Below are 17,359 nucleotides of genomic sequence, written 5' to 3'. Positions count from 1 at the left end.
TTTAATTCCGGACAAATTAATACCTTTTGTAGCTTTGGTTCTGCATCTGCAACCCTAACAAATCCTATAACTGCAATCCATGTTATAAAAGGCGAATTTCCTGTTTTACTAGAGGTTTGATCTCAAATTTTCTGTTATATACGAGATCATCCCTTTCATAGCCTCACATTTTGTTTTCGGCTTGAGGCTTTGTGTTGCTAATCTTGTAGGTTTATGGGTTGTAAACTTTATAATTAATTAATATATCGTCTATTATGTGTTAAAAAAAATGTTACACCCAAAAGACTCTTATGGATATATAAATTAAAGGTATATTTGACGTGTATAACGATCTACTTTTTTCAATTCTTCAACTTTGATACATTTAAACCTCAAATTTTCTTCTTTTATCTTTTTTATTCATCTTTTTTTAATCAAATCCACTAACTGATCATGTTTCGTTTATTCACTTTTAATTGATCAAACATCGTTATCTTATATTATACCATAATAATAACTCACTTTTTCTAAAAAGTTAATAAATTTAAAGGTTGAGACTCTCATTTGGAGAACAAGAGGTTTTAGTGATCCATGTCAAGGGATGATCATATCATTTCATTTTAATTTATTTAAAACGGGTAGTTGTCAATAATTTGCATGCAGGAAGCTCAATAATAAAATAAAATAGTAAAGATCAAAATCAGACAAAAAATGAATTGACAACGCGTGGGGTAGAGCTCGGCTGGTGCATTCAGGAGGCTCAAAAACAACAATAATATTCGAATTTGTTTGATGTTTGTCTTGGCACTTATACAACAACTTAGCAACCATATGCATGCATGCTTTGTGCTTTGTATTGGCGCTTTGGCATATTATAGTGCATATATTGAGGCAATATTATTAGTGTCAGTTTTTTCTTGTTGACACTTGGCCTGACCTCAATGGGGATTTCCTGTTTCTCAAGAAACGAAATTTGTTTTTAATGGGGCATTTTCGTGAATAAACCAACAACTTTATTCAATTGTAAAGTGGTTTATTTATAAAAATGTCATGTGAGAAATAAGTTTATTAAATAAAGACACAAATTATAATGGGGGACACATCAAACCACATATTCAATTACACATTATTTCAAAAACAAAAACAAAAAAGAAAAACTTATGAAGAACTAAGGCCCCGTTTGGTTTAATGTAAAATATTTTCAATAGAAAATTAGTTTTCATGGAAAACATATTTTCAAGGAAAAACACAATTGCAAATTAGTTTTCCTTTGTTTGGTTGCATACAAGAAAAGTCCAAGAAAAATAAAAAATAAGAGTAGAAATGTAAGGATGAATGAGAGGGAAGTAAAAAAAGGAGGTAAGGAAGAGAGAGGAAAATGTGACTTCCCTTGTTTTGGGAAGGAAAATATTTTCCATCATTATGGATGAAATTTTCCACCCTTGAAAAAATTGTTTTCCACCCCTTAACAAACCAAACAAAGGAAAATGGAAAAAAAATAAAATACTCATTTTCCATGAAAACCTTTTACATCAACCCAAACAGCGCGTAAGTGAATTAAACATGACAAATTTACCCATGGGGTAAGCTTTTATTAGAGTGGCAAGTAAAACGGAAAAGATAATAATTTCACACATTAATTATTATTTAAAAGTAGAAGTGGTTCATCATTTCAACAAAAAAACGGAGGAAATCCTATGATTTAACATACTAGGAAGATCAATCCTTCTATGTGATACCCATATATCCTAGGCCTCCTGGCCCATCTAATTAGTCATTCTACCAAAATTTAAAGCTGAAAAATAGTTGTCAAAATAAAAGTCACCATCAAATACTCGTGTAAATTGCGTATGATCAATTAGAAATACAATGATAACAGAGAATTATCTATTAATTAATGGAAAATTTGCGAGGAAGGTCCTTTTATGAGGTCGACCTTGTGTGGAAGGTCCTTTTATGAAAAAGGTGGCACGAAAGGTCCTTATATGAACATTGGGTTGTGAGGAGGGTCCTTTGACCAAATTCCGGCGTTGATCAATTTTTTCCGGCCAAAAATAATCACGTGATGTGCACGTGACCACTTAAATGAGGTTTTTTTTTCCCTTTTACCCTCTTTTCCCTTGATTTCCCTTTTCCCCCTTTAAATTAAGCTTGGAAACAACCATTCGAATTAGAATTATGGTTGTTATGGTGTTTAATTTCACCAAAACTACCAGAACCGACCACCTACGAAAACCACCCATTAAAACCCACACTTCGAACATCCACCCCACTAGAACCCAACCCCACTACCCCCGCCCACGAACACCCACCCACAAATAACCGGCGAAAATTAAAGAACGAAGAAGACAATGGGGAAAAGTTCAAGCAACAACACTAAGGTGAGGAGGAAAGAAGAGCACACAGCACCGGCTATGGTTAAATGGCTTTGATTGGCCTTCAATTGTAATCTTAGGGATAAGAATTGAAGATTTGGGGATTAATTTTGTTTTGAAATTAGGGTTTCATAAGGGAGAAATGGGGGAATGAGGGAAAATCGTGAGAAAAGAGGGGAAAGGAAAAAAAAAAAAAAAAAAAGGTAACTTAAGGGTCACGTGATTTGCACGTGATTTTAAATCGCCAGAAAATTTTGGTCAACGCCGGAGAACAGTCAACGGACCCTCCTCGCAACCCAATGTTCATATAAGGACCTTTTGTCCCACCTTTTTCATAAAAGGACCTTCCACACAAGGTTTACCTCATAAAAGGACATTCCTCGCAAATTTTCCTTAATTAAACACATGCTTTCACAAGAATTCAAGTACGTAGTTCCAGTGCCTGGTTCCTAAGGCGCTTGTACGGTACATCGTACAGACCCTTCTCGCGGAAAGAACATATTATATAAATGTAAAGAACATACCGCTATTGAAATATACATACTATTAAATTGTAATGAACATATACCTCAAGAAAAAAGAACATATTTGTACCAAAAAAGAGTGATAAGAACATATGTCCATATTCTTTGATTATCAGTATATTGTACTTTTATTTGTAATATAATGTTCGCTGCTTATTGCAAAATGTTCTTTGAACTTTGTCTATAAATTATGATGGGTATATATAAATAATGTTCATTACATAATACTACGTATTATCATATTCTTTATTAATATTGCAGATGTTCTTTAGATATAAAAAAATATATATATACATAAAATTAGATGTTTTTTTTTTTTAACAAAACAGTTATATATTCTTTACAAGATAATTGTATGTTTTTATAAAATAGCTACATGTTCTTTTCTCGTTTTTTATCTGTACCGAGCATGGTAGATTGGTAGCACGGCATATACCTTAAAATTTTCAATGTAGTTTCCTCTATTGCATTTCTCTCTTCCACTTTGGCTGTGTATATTAGTATATAGTTCAATAATGCAAATTATTAATAACAACTGGCATAATAGAATGATCAGTAGCACTACTAAGCAGTGAAAAGATTTTGATGGACTTCTTAAATTTATATCTTATCTTTGGATATGAATTTTGGTCTGAAAAGCAACATAACATGACAAACATCATAATATCTATAAGTAGCGTAATATGATCATCATCTCCAAACTCGTACTTTACATTATAAATGTTAATTAACACCAGATTCAGCAATACGACCTCTAGTGGTAAGGGACAGTGATGAAAATTCTTGTAGACTGATCCTATCTTCTGTTGAATAACCGGTGTGAGAGTTAGTAAAGAAAGCTAACTTCACTTCATACGTATCAGCTATGATTGAATCATTAAGCGCTGCAGATCTGACCGTAAAAAACAAAAAAAAATCTGTCATTCGATTTCAGATTGGCAAAGGAAGGCAGGGATCGGATTAGCAGATATAATTTGGGCTGGTGAAATTATATACTAAACAAGCCATTAATCTTATTGATTGGATGTCAAAAAAAAAAAAAAAAATCTTATTGATTGATTAGGGTTTCTACTATTGTATGTCATTTTTTGTTAGTTCCACCTTTTGTTTTCAGATTGTTGTTTATAGATTCATACCATCATAGTGATCTTGATCATGAGAATGGATCACATCAGATTGTTCACTTGTTTCCAAAAACTTGCGCTGCAAAATAAATACTCAGCAACAGGAACATAATCACGATGATGAACACAACAAACTTGTTTCTATAATTTATTGACTATCCCAAAAGGGCTGCAATGGTGAATATACGATATTATACAGTATACACCATATATTACAGTCTATACATCCAATTACAATACATCTTACAAAAAAATCACCTCAATCACAACAGTTACAACAAAGGGCTAATTACAGAAATACAAACCACGTCCTGTGGTATATCAGCAAAAAATGAGATTTATATACAAAAGAACTCCAAAGAACGGCATTAATGGTTTTAGATATTGAAGCAGGGAATGTGACACTAAGACCTTTTGGGCAACAGCGGTTCTTGTAATTGTTGATCAGAACTGCTTGAAACAATCGACGTTTGATCATTGGATTCCAAATCAAGTGTTGGCAAATTTTCCTTTTGGCCAAGTCTTTGGAAGAGACTTCGCTTGCTGTCTTTGAGGGAATCTGGTGTCCTTGGTGTTTCATTTTCCTGTACTTGCTGAAAACATACCTGAGCAGCGTCATGCACTCTCACAAAGTACCATTCCTTCCCAATCAGTTCAACAAGGCCAGCTCTCGTGAAAGTCATCAGAACTTCTTGATTAGGATTGGAAATTACAATCTGAAAAATTAACAGAGAGAAGCGAAAATTGTTAATCCTCCATAAAAAAAAAATTAAAAATTAAAAAAATTTCAAAAATAAAAAAAATTCAAGGAATAAGCATAAACCTGGATGCCCCGAGATTTGTATTCATGATACAAGTCTTTTAGAGCCTGGACAGCACTTGAATCAACATATGTCACAGCTGCAAAGAAAAAACGTACAGATGTCGATTGTCAATATGTGTTGAGATTCATAATATAACGAATCAAGAATTAATTTAAGGTTAGGAATAGAAAAGCTTTGGTTCTAAAGAAGAAAATATTTCTGAGAGTTGTCAGCTTCTTTAGAAAAGCTGAATGTCACATTTGATGTAAACATGATACCACTACAATTAATATACATTAGAATTAGTTAACAGTTCAAGAGAAAAACTCCATCTATTGTTCTATTAGCCCACCACACTATTATAGCATCATTTAGTGCCTCTTCAATCCTCTCATGAGGCTCCTATGGTCATACCTATGGCAGATTTAAAGGGGCAAAGGTGTTAAATTCGTGCCCTGCTATTTGAAGTTACATCTTTGATTTAAATAGGACTAACATGAACTTCGTTGCTACTTCATTATAATTTAATCCTGCTAACTTATAGCACTTAGCTAAAAGTTTTTGCATCAAGTCTGTGCCATAAAATCAAGTTCAATTAAACACTCATGAGTCATGACTCATTGAAACAGGAAAGGAAGGGGAAAACAATCTATAAGGAAATTTCAGATACTCACGTGACAACTCAAGAATTACAAAATAAACTCGATCTACTTCTGGCCCACGTCTTATAGATTTGTCAACAGTAGATTCATATTCCCGCAACCTACAAGTGAAATCAAATGATATTCAGAAATTTAATTATAATTATAAGAGCTTGCAGATACTTCAGTTCAGCAGAAATGCAGCTACCAAATCATATTGAGAATTGTATCAACAGACTTACCTATCTTTGATGTAACTAGTATTTGCAAAGTATATTGGTGCATCCACACGAACAATCACTATACCATGGTATGTATATGCTTCTGGATATTGTTGAACATTCCTATAAATTGTTGTACCGGGAAGACGACCAAGTACAGCTGCAGCATTCAAAGAAAGAAATTAAATCTTCAATTGAACAGCACACTGGCTCATGGCTACAATCAGATCATACTGGCTAACAGACTTCTGAATATCTTTTTGTATCCTATTGGAGGGTTTTCTTGCATAAAAAATGATCCAGCCTTAGTATAAGATATAGAGAAAACTATAGTTTTTGCACTCACCAATATGTGGATTTGCTGATTCATGGATTACAAAAGCAAGAGAAACACCAACCTACAAGGGAGAAAAAAGTTGTTAAATATTAAACCCATCAATCATACTCAACTACTCAAGCATTAAGTCAATATTAGTAAATTGATTTTAATAATATAGTAAAATCTCAACCTAAAAAAAGCATAAACAAGGACAAACATGAACTCTATAACGATACAGGCAATGAATAAAATTTAAACCATGAGCTAATTCTGTCCAAAATCTAGCATGTAGCTTTGTGATCCTGCCATCTTGACACAGGGCCACTTTAAACTAGATATTCACCCCATCCTCTAAAGCCCATGGATGTGCAACATATGTTGGACTTTCACCTAGAATATTCCCTCACTCCTCCCCCACCCGCCCCAGAAGAAAACTAGAGGAAGGTCTCTTTCCTCTTTAGGATGCCACAAGTCACGTTACTACTTCTATGTATCATTCTAGAGATGTCAAAGTGGGGCAATTTTAGAAGTACATATGTATGTGGATGTATAAGTTTTATATATATGCAACAGTGAAGTAACTCACCCCAACTAGGACTCCAATCTCAATTCCAAGAAATAGTGTTGCACCAAAAGTGATCGTCCAAAGGCAAAAATCTTTCTTATCTATGCGCCATAGAAGCATAGCCTCCTCATAATCCACCTGCCAACACAAGAATTTAAAAAAAATTATTGAAAACCTACTTGAGGATCCACCATGAAAGAATTCAAATGACACAAGTAATCCATTTCGTAGTTTATGCATCACTCTGAGTTTCAGCAATACACAGATCATAAAGAAACAAATTTAACTTTTTAGTCCTTGTAACCAGCTACTATTGCTACAAGCAATCTATTTTTTTTGCTGTTCTGACAACCTAAATCATACAGAATATCAAGGGTAAGTAGGCCGTAAGACTGCAAACAAGCATAGTTGCTGTGAGTGGACTAGCAGGCAGCAGCATTTAAAATAATTCAACCAAGTGCTGAATTGATTTAGAACTTCAGGGTAAATTAAATATACATAATCAAACCATAATAAGGTTCATAAATTTAGTATACTCACCAGACCCATCACAGCAGAGGTTACAATTGCAGCCAGTGCACACTGTAAAATGGTTAAAGTTCTAGTGAGCATCAATGACTAACAAGCTCCAAAATAAGGAAAAAAATAAATGTATTTACAGTTACTCTTTAGCATAAGTCATTAAGATTTCAACTTTTACAAGACAGAAATGCACAAGTTGTAGAACAAGCATCACACCTGTGGTATGCTTTCAAATAATGGAGTTAGAAACAGGAGAGCGCAGCTCATTATGATTCCAGTGAGTATTCCAGCGAATCCGGTTTTTGCTCCACTTTCATGATTCACCGCAGATCTAGAAAATGAGCCTGCGCCATCAAAAATAACAAAACTTCCATTCAGTAAGAAGTATCAGAAGTTTTATTAAAAAATAAAATAAAAAATGAAACTTCCAAACTCCTTTTGCATTTGAAATTGGAAGTACATGCAGTAAGAAGTGAAAAGGATCAACAAATATGCAGAATCTACAAACAGCAATCTCACCTGTACTGGGATAAGAAGAAAAAAATGATCCAGCAATGTTGGCTACACCGAGACCAAAAAGCTGTTAAATAGAATTTAGTTAGCAATCACTATGCAGCCAAATATATTACTTTCAAATTTTCTGTTAAAGGGAAGAAAAACAGAATAACAATAATAGTGAGCACATTGTGGTCTGCCTTCCCCCCCCCCCCCCCCCTCATATTTTGTCTCTTTTTCTTTTAAAAATTTGTGGATAGGTTTCCTTTATCTGTAAGAGACTACGGATGTCTATTCAGTAGGTAAGACACACAGGCAATGCTCTTAAACCATACCTCTTGATTAGAATCTAAATCATAACCATTCTTTGCTGCCAGTGCTTTGGCAATTCCCACAGATTCCTGAAGTCCAACAATTTAGACAATTAAATACAAATTCGGAGCTCCAGTAGAAAGCTATCACTAGAAAGAAGAAAACTTCTCTTGTCCTTACCAATATAGCTACACCAGTTATAAGAAATGCTGTTGGAATCAAGGACTTGAACTGAGCAAAGGCTTTAGGAACTGAAAATTCTGGAAGCCCCTGAGGTATTTCCCCAACCTATACCAGCAATAGTAAGTAAATTGCATAACAATAGCAAACCATGAGATACTACTTTAAAGTTAAACATATAAGTATCGCAGAAATATGCCACACAAAGTGAAGAACTACCAATGCCCTTCATCAACGGTATGTATTTACAGCTACAAATTTGTGGCTGCTTTAAGTCAGCTTTAGGCCTAGAACAACTTGAATAAAGTACTTAAAGTACTTCAGCATTCAGCAGCAAGAACCCAGGTTTTATTTTTTAACCACGTCCAAATAGCTATTACCCTAAAGGCCTTATTAGATAAGATACAAAGCTATGAAGGACTGTTTGATTTAATTGAGGTTGATAAATATGACTTTCATTGTCAACCACTTATTATAAGCTAAGCTCCACTTCCGATGTAGGCTTCATTCAACAAGCAATTTCATTTTAGAGCTTGAGATGTTTGCAAGAGACATGAACAATAAAGAATAAAGTAAAGACTTAGTAGATGAATGATTCCATTTCAGACACATTAGATTGTCCTAATGCATTAGTTTTGCCAAAAAGCAATTGTGAGATGAAGCAGTCAAGAAGGTGCATGGCATCTTGAAATTCAATTAAGAAAGACTTACATAAAAGGAACTATTTATAAGAATTCCCTTATCCATGTATATTAACATATAGGCTTATACCAGTACACATATAGAATAATAGGACTGTATCTCATTAGTAACCTATATGTTTAATATCAAAACAGCAAATTTTCCCAAAATGAAAAGCCACCCAGAACATCAAATAATAAAGGCTAGGTTCATGGTATCTCACCACACTGATGGCAGATGGTTGAAATATTTTGACAATAGCAGTACCAAAAACAATCCCTGTCAATGGGCCTGCTGCTCTGAGAAATCTCAGGTACTTTCTTGTTTTCCCCTGCATAATAAAATATCAAATAACCATTCAATTCCTATATGATTTAGGTTTATAAAACATCCAGGGGAAAAACAGAGTTTTTTGTTGAGCTCCTTACCAGGTGCTTCATTATCAACATCACAGCAAGAATCGAAGACCCTAACACAAACGGTGGCCATTGAAACTGCACAAGGAATACACACACTGTTAAAAATATTTACTTTATTTTTAAGAGCCAAAGAAATAAAATAAATAAATAATAATAAAAAAAAAATAAAAAAAAGCATGCTAAAACTTGAAAAAAATCAAGTGTGTATTGAAAAACACAGAAAGTGGTGCATAAGGAAAAGTATTCAGATTCGCTCAATAGTTTGGAAAGAAATCTAACTATTGAGAGACACGTTGTGGAAATCAGGAGAAGTACTCTTGCTTTTGCAGATAAGGAAAGGAAGTCTACTTAATATTATTTCATTTTAGGGCAAATCTAATTTTAGAGCATCACCTAGGACAGTATTCAAATAATGATGTATATGAAAAGAAGGGAAAAGAAAACCATATCAGATAAATCTGCACAAATTCTGGCCCAAGGGATTTTCTAACATATGAAATTATATGATATTTGCTTGAATGCATGATCACCGATTCACCATGAATGATTCTACTGCTTAAGACATTTTACAATAATTCTTTTGAATGACTTCCCTTAGAGTTAGGCATATTTTCACCCTAGAGCCTGCAATCTTACTTTATATGTGAGATATTCCAAGTTTGACATAATTTTGCAAGGTTGTCTCTCAGTTCTCATAGAAGCAATACTTGGTACTAGATTATACCACAGCAATTAGTCAATAAGCTTTCACATATAATGCACCAATATTAATTAACCTAGGTGGTTTCTCATAAGATCTTTCAGGAGATTTTAAAGTTTAGATTATGCGTGATAACAGGATGAAAAAATTATTAATAATCAAACCAGATTTTTAGGGCTTAGCCTCCCACTTTAAAATGATCCACAAGTTTGTTTACTTTATTTTTGTATCACAGAGGACAGGGAGAAAACTAAACAACAGCATACAGCAATCATATACCAATTCATACTTGAATGTAACAGACCCAACAACTGATCATAACTCATAAGAGCATGTTTTTACCAAAACATAACATAAAATAGTAATTTAGGAAGCAACACATTGGAAAGATGGGGATATCAAAGATTTGTATGTCAAGATATTTGGAAGAAGGTGGGAGCTGCAGATATTGAGGATAAGTGTAAATAGATGATTTTGTCATGGGAAGGTAAGCCTTTAGTTAGAACATTTTTGGGATGATCGGGATTTTATAAGAAGTTGAGGAAGGAAAAAGATGACTAAGATTGAAGGTGTTAAGAATGATATGAAAATATTGGGTTTAAAGGAGTTCTAAAACATTAAATAGAAATGAATAGAGGAAGATTATATTTATTGAAAACCACAAGAATTTATTTTGGGTTCATGCAACCAAACACATCCTATTGGCTTTGACATTTTTGTTGTATTGAAAAATCATCCATAACAATAAGATATATTCAGGACTATCAGAAATCGGATATAGAAAAACTAAAGCATTTGAGACTATCATACAGAATTCCCATCATCTGGCGATCTAAAGCGTACCTTACTTATACCAGATATAATGCTTTCAGCAAGGGGGATAATTTCACTGCTTCGAACTATATCATACCCCAGAAAGTATTTTGCTTGAGACAAGGCAATAACTATAGCTGATGCAGTAGTGAAGCCAGAAATCACAGCATGGCTGATAAAACGAATAATCCATCCAAGCCTGGGGAGAAAAGAAAAGTATTGAGTGTACAGTGATTTATGAAAATCATGAACTAGACCTGTTTGAAATTATTGGAATAAAATATCCCATCTCTCGTTAAGGCCTTTGGCTATGCTTCTAAGCCTCTTCACCCATAGTTCCAGAATCGGATAGATGGGTACTCAAAACCTTGATATATGTATGTACACTACAGCTAACACCTTACTTTGTACCAAAAACAATAAGGTCAAGTGGAACACCTGGACACATAGCTCTGTTCTACACAGATACCTAAGACCAAGCAACATAAGGTTTCATTAACCAAGGAGACATTACTTTTTAGCATAATATTGAGTGTAAGTCCATATTTGCAACTGCATAATATTTATGGAAATACAAACTAGTAATCTATTTTATCTGTAAAGAGAAAAGAAAGAAAAAACCAGCCAACTTTTTAGAAAACTAGGAGCCACACATGTAAATCGATTTTCGACAAATTTTCAGAATAGTAATTTTGATAGTCCTTTCGGAAAGTATCAAAATAATAAAATAATGTGAGCAATAATTACCTCAGAAGGCCCATCAAGCACTCCAATATGCCAACCATAAGTGCCAATGTTATTGCAAGCTCTGTGTACAGTTCATCAGATGGACTAGCAATCTTACTTAATACATTAGACACCAAGAGAGATGTCAATGCAACTGGACCAACTGCAAGCTGCCTTGAGGAGCCAAAAATGGCATATATAAATACAGGTAGACAGCCAGAATCTGTTCAGAAAAAACCAGAACCGCAGTCAGAATTACCATCACAGAGCAGTAGTTCACAAACATCGTAAATCAAATTTAGATCAAGCGACCATGACCAAGCTTCTGAAACAATTATTAATTGATTGTGCGTAGAAATGCAGGGAGATAACCTAATTATTTTCGCATCAGAACAGTTATAATTAAAAAAAATAATAAAAAATAAATAAAAAAGAGAGAGAGGAGGATCATCAAACTAATGAAATGTAACTAAATGTCATGTTAAGATAGCTTCTATAAACATGTGTCTATGCTGTGTTATCTGCTGGATCAACTTTGTTCCAGAAGCCTGAAATCCCATAAGGATCAGTATACATCTTATGTACAAATTAAGTGTACAATAATTCAGACAGCTATAACAATCCAGTATTTGAAATCAGCCATTAAAAAATTATGCATACAAAATTATAATAGATAATACAAAGTCCTGATCATCTTATTATATATTTTGGAGTTAATTAAGATTAATCCCAACTTTGGGGGCGCCTTCTCATCATGTAGCCCTAAGTAACTAAAGGCTTGCATTTTTTTTTTTTTATACAATTAATAGTTTCTGTGAGTCCCACCACGAAATTGAGAAAGATTAAGAATTAAAATCAAAGTTGGCATAAATGTAAAGACAGTAAAAATCTCGGACTATTTGTCTATCTTTCTAGTATAGCAACTTAGCAAGAAAGAAGAAAATTCAACATCTGCTCATAGACCCACCAATGAATATGCAAAATACAATAACATCAATAACATACCATAATTAGACACAGCTAAATGCAGAAACTCTACATAAAAGTAGATAGTACCAGACTCCCAGAAATACAATGATAGTGTACTTACAGAGTCCATAAATTGGTGCAAGCCCAGCTAACTTTGCATACGACATTGCCTGATCAAAAAAACCACCAGTCAATTCAAGTCCAGAGAGTTGATGATTAAAAGGATCATCTTTTTTCTAACCAAGTACTTCAGGTAAATAAATACACCTCAACTTCTAAGTGAAAAGATAAGCTCCACGAATAACATGTGCCACATGAAAATGTTAACTCAGAAAAAATTCCTTTTTTGAGCCAGAAGATGTGACTAAAGGGAAGGATCTAACAGAATTGCTGATTCGTTTTTCACACCACAGCATATATTGCTAGTTAGGGAATGAACTGTAAGCTGTAACACTGTTACACTATAACATATAGGGATGGTAGTACCAGGGATCAAAAAAACAAGAACATCCATTCCTTAGGACCTTAGTAATCAGCGTCAGCCAAAAGTGTGTCTTGAATAATCAAGTAAAATCTGCTTGTGAAGCTTTATAATGGTACCGCTTGTCTAAACAAGATCATGAAAATATTTCATAAATGTTGCCAGCTCTAACGCTATTGGATACACACACCCATGTTCGACACTAGCACTCAAGTCCAAGAAACATAGATTGTTACATTGTTACTAGTAAATTATCACATTAGTTTCTTTGATTGATCTATGTACATTAGAAATTTTAAGCCAATGCAGTTCCATCCACATTCTACCTAAAACAAGTGGTTGTCAACGAACATAGTTTGTTAAATTCATGGGGTATCAAGTCTTGCTAAACCATTGTCCATTGAATGGCTCTACACCAAAAGAAAAACTATCTACATAAAAGCGAGTTTAACCATAAATTTTAAGGACCAAAAACACAAAATGGGTTTGTTTCAATTATAGATCATGACAAACATTACACTAAATTATTCAACAAAAAAAATGTGTCAATTGATGACAATGACAATAATTGACATAGTCTTAAAGTTGGAATCTAGTTGATATTTCTTGAATTATACACCACTAGCTAAGCACAATGGCCAAAAACAGGACCAAGTTCTTTAAAAAGAGAAAATCTCAAAATTGGCCCCACCCCATTATTATTTTAATGGATTTCAACCACTAATCTCCATTTTTACACAGGCCAATCTCCCTTCACTCATGCCAACACAGCACAATTCGAACAAAAATAATACTTTATTATGTAAATATCCAAGGTAGAAAAAATAAAAATTAAAAAAACTATAGAAGCCAATTATATTTGTCAAGTCCCAAGTTATTGTAGATATTATTTTTTAATATTAATACTAATGCAAATGGAGAGCTGGTAAGGCTTGATATCAAATCTAGCCTACTCCGTATTACTTACGAAAACAAAGACAAGTGAAATTGAAATTGAAAAATAATCGAAATCAACTAAAGAAATTAATCTTTATTCCGGGGAAATAGCAATTATGATTACTTTTTAAAAATAAAAAATTTACAACGAAAACCTAATGCAGTAAAACAAAAGTATACAGTCATTACTTTGTCAGCATTTTGGCGTAAATCCTTATAAAATGAATCTAACCTTCATTTTCAGATACATTAAGCTTAAGCATCAGATGCACCTCTATCTAGACATTTAGTTATTACCCCACAACCAAAAAAATTTTAAAAAAAAATCAAAAAAGAGAATGCTTTCCCTAAATAATGTTGGTAATTTCTCTAATTCCCAAAATACAACCACTTTTTTTTTTATTTCCACCATACCGTCCACATCACCGGTTCAATGGGAATTTTTTTTAAACCGATTTTTTTTACAAACCGCTACTTGAAGTAGCGGTATACTGAATAAAACCGCTACTTGAAGTAGCGGTTTTCTTATTAGAAACCGCTATTTCAAGTAGCGGTTTGTATTTACTAAGTTTTTTTTTACAAATTCACTTTTCCCTTCTCCTCTCCTCTCTGAACTCCTCTTTCCTCCTCTCCTCTTTCCTTCTCTCTCCTCCCTCCTTCTCTCTCCTCCGCCATTCTGTCATTTCTCTTCTCTTCTCTTCTCCTTCTCACTTCTCCTCTCTTCTCCTTTTTACATTCTTTGGTGGCTGATTTTCATTAGAAAACTTCAATTTTCTGGGTTTTTCGATTTCTTCTTTCATTGTTCAAGCAGAAATACTTGGTTTTCCAATTTTTGGGAGGAAATTAATGGTGGGTTTTGGAGGGTTTAAAGAAATAAAGATGAGATTATATAATTGATTGGAAAGTTGAAGGAATAATGAAGCTCTGATATCAATGAAATTGGGGAGCGTGGGTTAAATTGAAGCCTAGAAATTGCGAGAAATATGGTAGGCTGCGCAACCAACACCACCACTAAGCAACCTACACTCCTTGGAGGTGCTGTATGTCTTCCTTCTCGCCGGCGTCGCATGGTTATTATGGTCAAATTCGACCATGAAACCTCTAGATCTAGAGGTTTCATGATCGAATTTGGCCGTATTAAACCAAATTCGATGAGAAATTAACATTCAATTTCGGTGTTAAGGTATTTTTTTTTTTAATTTTTGGGTGGTTGTTTGGTTAAGGTTGTAAATCTGGGTTTGGTTTGGGTGTGTTTGGGTGGTAGATCTGGATCTGGGTGGGTTAAGGTGGGGGTACTGGGTTGTGGTGGTGGTGGTCAAGGTAGACGGTTTTCTATTTTTTGGATTTTCTGTTTTTTTTTTTATTTTTTATTTTATATTGTGGGTGGTGGTCAAGGTAGACAGGGTGGGTGGGTACGGTGTTACGTGGGGTGGTGGTGGGTGGAGCTGCGGTAAGTTGTGGCGATCACTTTCCCCTTCTCCTTACTGATTTTTTTTTTTAAAAATTTACAGCAAACCGCTACTTGAAGTAGCGGTGTTCTTGTGTAAACCGCTACTTTAAGTAGCGGTGTATGAAATTGAAACCGCTACTTGAAGTAGCGGTTTACACTCAAAACACCGCTACTTCAAGTAGCGGTTTGTTGCTGGACCGATAAAAAAAAAACCGATTTTTTCCCCTAAGCTGACGTGGACGGTATAGTGGGAATTAAAAAAAGAGTGGTTGTATTTTGGGAATTAGAGAATTTTCCAACATTATTTAGGGAAAGCACTCCAAAAAAGAAAAGAATGAAAAAACAAACAATAAATACTACCCACAAATTAAAAAAAAATTTAAAAAATCAAAAAAAAAAAAAAGAAAAAAGAAACAAACGAACTAGAGTGTTATGCAATGTGCAATTTTAGTCAATTTTTTACGCGGAGAACAACTTATTTTCAAAAAAATAATAAAAAATTATTAAAAAAATTATACTACCTCCATCGCATATTATTTGCAACGATTAAATATTTTTCTGAGATATAAAGATATTATTTTCCCAACTTTTCACCTTACCCTTTCAAAATCTCAATACTCAGATACAATTTGTTTTTTATAATAAAAAAAAATTAAAAAAAAAAAAACTAATATGACCATAGAGTACCTCTAAATAACTTCCTTAGTATCCAAGCACGGGTACATTTCAGTCCGATGTTATAGTATGTGTTACTAAAAATAAATATAAATACACGATTAAAAAGTCAATTAAACCCCTATAAAACTCGAGGCGATTAATACAAGACAGAGAGTATAATTACTACGTGCTATCTCCAAAAATAAAAATCTGAAAAATCAATATTGTAAGAAAAATGAATGATAAATTTAATGGAGTTATTGAGCTTCAAAAACATTCATCATTTTACGTGACAACAAAATAAAATAAAATTTCCATGAATTCCAATTAAATTTAAAAAAAAAAATTAAACAAAAAAAAGGGGAGGAGAGAGAAAAACCTGAGGTACGACCATAACACCAACGGTGATACCAGCCATAAGATCAGACTGAAGATATTCATGAACATTATACGACCTCATCCAACGATAACAAGGAAGAAACAACGAGATCCATTCAGTAATACTCATCTCCTTCATCTTCAACCTCCATTTCGCAATCATCGAGCTAGACGACGTCGTTAGGGAGAATCCAGGTGACGACGACGTCGTTTCTGGGTGTTGTAATGGGATTACTTTTACGGGTCGGTTACTGTATGTTCGGGTCAACCCGGGTAAGTCGTTGGAGCTTGGTGATGCGTAGGATTTGTCCATTTTAATCCCGGCGTATTTTAGCCGCGACCACCGTGCACGGGGGTTGATTGGGTGAATGGGTGGCGCGGGAGAGGAGAGGGTAGAAGTGGGTTTTTGTGTGGTTCCCTCTTGAGGAAAGAGAGAGAAGAGGGAATGGTTGAGAGTGGAGGTTATTTATAGGTGCTATGAGAATATGAGATGTCACCAATTTTATTTTTTATTTTATTATTTTTATTTATACAAGTAGATGTTAGTTTGTATTTTTAATTAGAATTGGATTGGATTGAATTTGGGGTGATTGAAAATAATTGGTTTTAATGTTTAGAGTAATTTTCATGCTAGATTTTTTTACTAGGATTAAAGTACATGAGTTGATTGTTGATTTTGAAATGACTTTGTTGATTTTATTTATCTTTGCTTGTATTAGTTGGACATTTCCTCCATTCTCAAGTAAGTAATAAAGCTCTTTACAAAAATTAAAAAATACTTATGAAGTAAAAAATAAAAAGGAAAAAAGAAAAAGGAACAAATTCTTTCCAATAGAAATAGAGTTTAAAAAATTAAGCTATAAAGTATAAACTATACATTGAGATATATATTAAAAGTTGTTTCCTTCATTTTTAGTTGACACGTTTTGATTTTGGCATTAATTACAAATTATGCTTTGATTAGCTTTTTTTATTTATAGTTACAATTTATACAACATAAGCACGTAAAGTCTTGTTAGATCATTCCAAAATATCTAAATCATAAGATCAATTTATTTAAAAAATTTTTTACTTATTGATAATAAGATA

The 17,359-nt window shown here is 33.6% G+C and overlaps 1 protein-coding gene across 1 annotated transcript; it reads right to left on the bottom strand.

The window, feature by feature from the left end:
- Positions 1-4,123: 4,123 nt before the first annotated feature.
- On the bottom strand, positions 4,124-16,987 carry LOC110696656 (probable sulfate transporter 4.2). Its single transcript, XM_021874012.1, has 17 exons — positions 16,272-16,987; positions 12,490-12,538; positions 11,421-11,622; positions 10,704-10,872; positions 9,170-9,235; positions 8,965-9,072; positions 8,061-8,168; positions 7,904-7,969; positions 7,593-7,653; positions 7,290-7,417; positions 7,092-7,133; positions 6,573-6,689; positions 6,014-6,065; positions 5,689-5,827; positions 5,480-5,568; positions 4,826-4,902; positions 4,124-4,718 (listed from the first exon to the last, which is right to left on the bottom strand). The coding sequence occupies exons 1-17, from the start codon at positions 16,581-16,583 to the stop codon at positions 4,407-4,409; spliced, it is 2,097 nt and encodes a 698-aa protein (XP_021729704.1). The 5' UTR covers positions 16,584-16,987; the 3' UTR covers positions 4,124-4,406.
- Positions 16,988-17,359: the final 372 nt, after the last annotated feature.

This window comes from Chenopodium quinoa, unplaced genomic scaffold (assembly GCF_001683475.1).
Source record: "Chenopodium quinoa cultivar QQ74 unplaced genomic scaffold, ASM168347v1, whole genome shotgun sequence".
NCBI classification, from domain to species: Eukaryota; Viridiplantae; Streptophyta; class Magnoliopsida; order Caryophyllales; family Amaranthaceae; genus Chenopodium; species Chenopodium quinoa.
The sequence above is the reverse complement of the archived record's forward strand: the minus strand, read 5'-3'. Positions and strand labels throughout refer to the sequence as shown.